At 44.1% G+C, this 6472-nt stretch overlaps 1 protein-coding gene across 1 annotated transcript in view; it reads right to left on the minus strand.

Moving 5' to 3' along the window:
- ARL6IP5 (ADP ribosylation factor like GTPase 6 interacting protein 5) overlaps positions 1-1112 on the minus strand; it is a 23144-nt gene extending 22032 nt beyond the window's left edge. Inside the window, exon 1 of the mRNA XM_006769939.2 lies at positions 470-1112. Within this exon, the coding sequence (XP_006770002.1) occupies positions 470-645 (176 nt within the window). The 5' untranslated portion in view covers positions 646-1112. The remainder of the gene's footprint in view (positions 1-469) is intronic.
- Positions 1113-6472: the final 5360 nt, after the last annotated feature.

Genomic DNA, 6472 nt, shown 5'->3' on the forward strand with positions numbered 1-6472 from the left:
GCAGCTCTGGGAGCAGAGCGCAGGCGCGCAGACACGTCCACGGCGAGTCGCACCCCCCCCTCCCCCCAGTGCCCTTCCCACACCTGCCACCCACGGGCAGGTCCGGTCCTCCCTCCTGTGCTTCCAAGACGGGGCGCTACACTGTCGCCCAGCAAGACCCCAATCCAGTGGTTCTCAACCTCCTGGCCCTTTAAATACAGTGCCTCGTGTTGTGACCCAACCATAACTTATTTTCGTTGCTACTTCATAACTGTCATGTTGCTACTGTGATGAATCGTCATGTAAATATCTGATATGCAGGATGGTCTTAGGCGACCCCTGGGAAAGGGTCGTTTGACCGCCAAAGGGGTCGCAACCCACAGGTTGAGAATGGGAGCCGGGGAGAGAAGTCCTGGCTCCTGCCCCGGCCCCTGCCTGGCCCCGCCCGCCCCCCCGGGCTGCCCCGTCAGTGCCGTGCGGACCCACTTACCCCACCACGGAAATCATCATGGCAGCCACCACCAGGTAGTTGGTCTGGTAGTAGAGCAGGTTGCTCACCACGCGGTTGTTCCATTTGGAAATGTCCCTGAAGTCCGGCCGGGCGAAGCGGTCGGAGCCCGGGAAGAAGTCGTCCCAGGCTCGCAGCGGGGCGAGGTTCACGTCCATGTCTGCTCTGCGCCCCGGCTCTCCGCCTCTGGAATCCGGAGGCGGCGGCGGCGGCAAGCGCCCGCGGGTGGTGGGCGGTGACTCTGCGGTTGGCGGCAGCAGAACCGGGGGAATCGGAGGCGGGAGGGCGCCTTTCTTATCCTCACTTCCTGGTGGCTCTGTCCTGCGACAGAGCCAGGGGCAGGGTTCAGGGCAGAGATGAAATGACAGAAAGGAACCGGCACCTTCCTGGGAGTGCAGACTCAGGCTCCTTTAAATCACCCCTTCGGAGTGTTTGCCTAGGAATGCGTGCAGGCCGTTGCGGGAAGGTTTGCAGCTGTCCAGACGCCCGCCTAAGTGAGACGGAACCGAGGCAACTGTGGTGTGGCTGGGGGAGGAGCTGGTTTGGGAAACAAGCCCGTACTAACTCCTGCACATCTGAATGTGATGTATCATCGTGTGTTCTGTCTCACGGGTCGCTGTGAGTGAGGTCAGATCGGCAGAATCGGGAGGAAGACTGTGTAGAGCAGAAGGCGTCGTTTGCTCACTTCTCTTCTTGTCTCGTTATGGGTTTGTTCTCCATGTCTGTTCTCTCCCGACAGAATTATTCATCGATCGTGCCGTTCTGATCCAGTGGGCACCCTGGTCATGCCAGCCCCATCTGGGCACGCTGTCTGCCTTTGAAAGCAAACAATGGTTTGCAGTGAACTGTTGTTCTGCACTCAGTATCTACTGGGCAGAAACATGGATTCCTCTCAAAAAGACCTTTCTTCGTTTTATCCTGATATCTGGGGACAACTTTCAGGCAGGGAGCACAGTGCTTCTGATACCGGACAGAGCGGGTCCCAGGCCACCTGTGGCTACTTGAGCCACATTGAGCAGAGGCAGGGTTGAGTCATGTATGAGTGTTTATTCCAGTACTGCCGGCAGCATGGGAGAGCGAGGTCACCCTGGAAGCTCTGCTCTGACCTCTCCTGCTAGTTATGATGGTAAAACCCCGCTCAGCCGTTTCAGGACCCGAGAATGGTCAGCATTCCTGAGGCGCAGACCCCAAGGGGGTCAGGGTCCAGGCACAGCAACCAAATCAAAGCTTGTGCTGTTCTTGGTTTGTTCTCAAAATGTATTTTCTTTCCTGAGCCATGGGCTCACCTGGGCTTAGAGGTGACTCTTATCTCTTTAAAGCCCTGCTTTTCTCCTTGCAGCACGTCCTCCAGTTCCCAGGGTCTGTAAGAAAACCTCTTACCTACAGGTAGGTAGTAAGGTGAATAATCCTAAACACCTGTGGGCCTATTCTTATTACATGCCCTTCTCTCTATCATTTTAATAGATAATGATAGTTTTGTATCCCAGCCCAAACAATTCAGTTGTACATTCCCTGCTATGGCTTCCAAAGAGGTTTCCCCTCCAGCCCCCACTTAAGGGGCTGGTTGATATAGTAAACCTCCTTTTATCTCAAATGCATGAGAAAAAGTATTTTAGTTAACTTCATAGTGTGGTAGGGGAAATTCTAAGATGCTAGTGTAAAGGATAACAAAGTCTCTAAACATGCAAACGGTGCTGTTATTAAAAACTGAATTCACTATCCACAGGCCACCACTTTTCAAAAAAGTCAGAAAACAATAAAATATACCTAAAGCAAAGTCTAGAAGACAAATTTGATTTTCCTTGATGAGTTAGAAGGCAGTTAAGGAACCTACAATGACTTGTAAGAAATACTCCAGCCCGACCGGTGTGGCTCAGTGGTGCGCATCAGCCTATGAACCACGAGGTCACAGGCTTGATTCTTGGTCAGGGTACATGCCGGGTTTCGGGCTCGATCCCTAGTGCAGAAAGCAGCTGATCAATGATTCTCTCTCATCATTGATGTTTCTCTCTCTCTCTTCCTCTCCCTCCCCCTCTAAAATAAATAAAAATATTATTTAAAAAAAGAAAATACTCCTGTCATTGGTGTTGAATAAAGTTTAAAATGTGAAAATATTCCTGAGCGCTCACGTTTTCTTGATTCTAGAAAAACGGGAAGATTTAAAATGAGAGCAAAATTAGTTTCAGCTCCTCCATTTCTTGCTGGTGACTGAGAAATTACTTAGTCTCATTCAGCCTCAGTTTGTTCATGTGTAAAGTGGCTATACTAAGAACATCTGCCATGCAGTTGAGTAAGAGTGAATGGGAAGTGCTCAGTGTATAGTGTATAGTAATTGCTCACAGTTAGATATTACTGTTATTGCTATTAATAACAACACAGCCCGTGATTCACTTGGTATCATGGTATTAATAGTGCTCTAACCTGATTTGTTTTTTATGATTTCATAATGAACATCCACTGACTTTGCTCTATTTTGTTGCAATTTTATTGTTGTAGTTGTAGCTGGGTAGACTTGAGAGGGTACAAGAGGTTGAAAATTTTTAGTGTGATGTCAAAGATATTTTGTATCCCTTCAAGGCTCTATGAAAACATTCTGAGAGGCAAGTTGAGAAGGATGCAGCCTTACCCTGCCCTCAAGAATCTTGCAATGTAGTGGAAACACTAACTTAATACCAAAGAGTGAAAGGAGTACTATCTAGAGATGAGCCAGGACTTGGTGCTGAGTGACAGGAAGTCAGAGGGAGTGGAAGAATTCCCTGGGGTTTACAAATTTCAAGAAGCTGCACTGTGGGTAAGCTGAATAATTGATCTTGGTCAAGACCAACATAGGGGCCCCAGTAGGGCCCACATCTGTTGGAGAGATCAGTGACCATTAGGGACTGTGATCAAGAACTGTTACCTTTCCATTGCTCAGTACCACACGACCATGAGCCATCAGTGAGTGTTAGTGATAATGTGATCATGAGTCATTAATATTCAGTAAACATTTGTTCAGTGTAATTTTATTTATTTGTTCAAACCTCCAAAGAGGTTTAAAAATAACAAAAGAGCCCTGGCCAGTGTGGCTCAATCATTGAAAGGTCGCTGGTTCGATTCCAGGTCAGGGCACATACCCAGGTTGCAGGCTCGATCCCAGTTAGAGTAAGTGTAGGAGGCAACTGATGGATGCTTTTCTTTCACATCAATGTTTCTCTCTCACACTCTCTCCCTCCTCCCTCTCTCTTCCTCTCTCTCTAAAAAAATCAATAAAGACATATTTTTAAAATAATATAAAAATAACAAAAGAAATGGGGGGAGAAGCCAGGCAGAGTGGTACAGAGCATGAGCCGCTTCTCCCTCTCCCAAAACGTTAAATATGCTTCTCTTCCTAGTTTGATTATGGGACTTCATGTTTTTCACTACACATTTCTACCTTTGTCATTTTTCTCCTCCCCCCCTGCCATTCTTTTAGTTCTTCTGGCTGGTGTAATAATCAAATTGATCCGAAACAGATTAATAGAAGAAAAATAACCAAATTTAATTCCCTATGTAAGTACAGGGGCTTCATTAGAACACTGGCTCAACTGAGGCTCATTTGCCATCTTGAGCTAAGGAGAAAGAGGAGGGTGGTGGTTTGAAACTTCAGAGGGGAGAAAGGCAATTCACGTGGAGATGGAAAAGCAAATGTCTGGTAAACAAATGTTTGCTGCGCCACTGTAACAATGGGCCCAGAGAAGACTTTGATCGCACAGGCCTTGCTGGTTCCTCCCTGACTATCACACAAGTTCATGCTAAGCTACAGTTATCTATGATGATCTCTCTCTTCCTAAAGCAGGTCCTCTATCTAAATTCTTTTAGCCAGTTAGAGAGACAATCAAAAGATTTTCTTAAGTCTTTCATTTCTTAAAACTAACTAGGTTAAAATAATCAATTAATAATCAATATTTTGGGGTGGCAAATTCTGCTCCCCTTCAGTCATAAAATTATTTTAAATAAAAAAAAGAACACATATGGAATCCTTACTTTATTTCAGGCAGTGTTTGAAATTCTAGTGGTCGCAGCTCTTTGTCACTATTCATTTAGGGGGGATCAGAGTCACTGTAGGGGCCTTCCTGGCGCTCTTATACCCAGACCTGTGCTTCAAGATAGGGCCACTCGGAATATTTATCTGACTGTATGGGAACAATAGTGGACAGACCAATAGTTTATGATATATTCTCTTTGGAGTGAAATAATTCTGTTGCAGGTTTTGCTTGCATGTCTCTGTTACTTTCATTACTGGCAAGGTCAGTTGGCTATTTCCAATCAATGAGTCTGAGCCAGGGGAAGGGCCTGGTGTCATCTGTCAAAGTACCACCACAGTGAGTCAGAGTATTAGTTCCAAGGTACAATGGACAGCAGCATGCTGTCCATGGGCCTCAGTTTTCTACCCTGTGTAATGGGTGGGTGTAGACTAGGTGATCTTTAAGGTAGTGGCCTTTTAAAATAAGTTTTTATTGATTTCAGAGAGAGGCAAGGTTAGGGAGATAGAAACTTCAATGATGAGAGAGGATCATTGGTCAGCTGCCTCTTGCACATCCTTCATTGGGGATGGAGCCCCTGACCAGGAATTGAACTGTTACCTCCTGGTTCATAGGTCGATGCTCAACCACTGAGCCACATGGGCCAAGCTTAACCCTAATAGTTTTCTTCTGTGGAGTTGTCTGGTCAAGATAACAAGACATGTGACCTGGAAAGAGGCTGGTGCTTCCTGTGGAGTCTATTCCGCCACGCCCCCCACTTACTGCCTAGGGTAACTGACTTTTGATTCAGTGAATGCTACTGAGTTGAACCTGATTAGGGGATGATAAAGGACATAGAGGAGATTAAGTATCATAATTAACGGTAGCTACATTTACTGAGTACCCAATCAGGCTTCATACAGTGCTGCATTTCAGTAGTCCTCAAGCTTTAATTTCACAGAAACATCCAGGGCTTTGCAGAAGGTTGTGTGGGGCCTGAAAATTTGCATTTATAACAAGTTCCCAAATAACGCTGATGTGACTGATCAGGAGTTATATTTTGAAAATCACTGTTGATTTAATTTAATTTTCAAAGAGTCTTATAAGGTGAATATTATTATCTCCAGTTTACAAGACACAGATATGCCCAATATGTCATAGGTAATAAGTGGAGAGTTAAACATTTAAGTTCTTTCTGACTCTAAATCTCATTTTTGTCCACTCCAAGAGGGATATATATGTGTATCTATATCTAAATTAATATGATTTTTTCCCCTTATCCAGCCATACACACATCTATCTATTTATCTATTTATCTATCAGTTTCTGACTCTGGAAGAAAATACCTAGTCCAAAATTTTATCATCATTTATCTTTAAACAATGAGATCATGGGTGTTCTAAACTATTCTTTTATTTTTCTCATATTTTATTTAAATATTACATTTTTCTCAGAGGAAAATGTTTCTTTAATTGTTCCATTGCCACTGAATTTCTTATCTGACAAAATAATGTGACACTATATTAACATATTAACACCAGAGTTTCGGGTTCGACCCCTGGTAAGGGCACAAAGAAGAAGCAACCAATGAATGTATAAATAAGGGGAACAACAAATCGATGTTTCTCTCTTCCTCTTTTTCTCTGAAATCAATCAATAAAAATATATTAATATTAACAAAGAAAGAAAATATCTTTATCCAACCCCTATAAACTGATTTGTGAAATTTCACTCTTAAAGTCAGTGCCTTCATGCAAAGATGTTGGAACTGTCCAGAAAATCCCCGATTCTTTGCCTCAGATGGAAGCTCTGGCATATTACGGTGGCTCTTCCATTTTTTTCATAGAGTATACCATTTTATATAATTATTTAGCATATAAATTGTATAAACATATAATGTATTGCGTCTATATTTTAAAGCAGCATAACATTATACACTGGATAAGATTTATGTAATTAAGTGTAGTTTATCAAGATTATCATTACAAAGCCCACTGGCGTATCA

This window comes from Myotis davidii, unplaced genomic scaffold, assembly GCF_000327345.1.
Source record: "Myotis davidii unplaced genomic scaffold, ASM32734v1 scaffold821, whole genome shotgun sequence".
Taxonomy (NCBI): Eukaryota; Metazoa; Chordata; class Mammalia; order Chiroptera; family Vespertilionidae; genus Myotis; species Myotis davidii.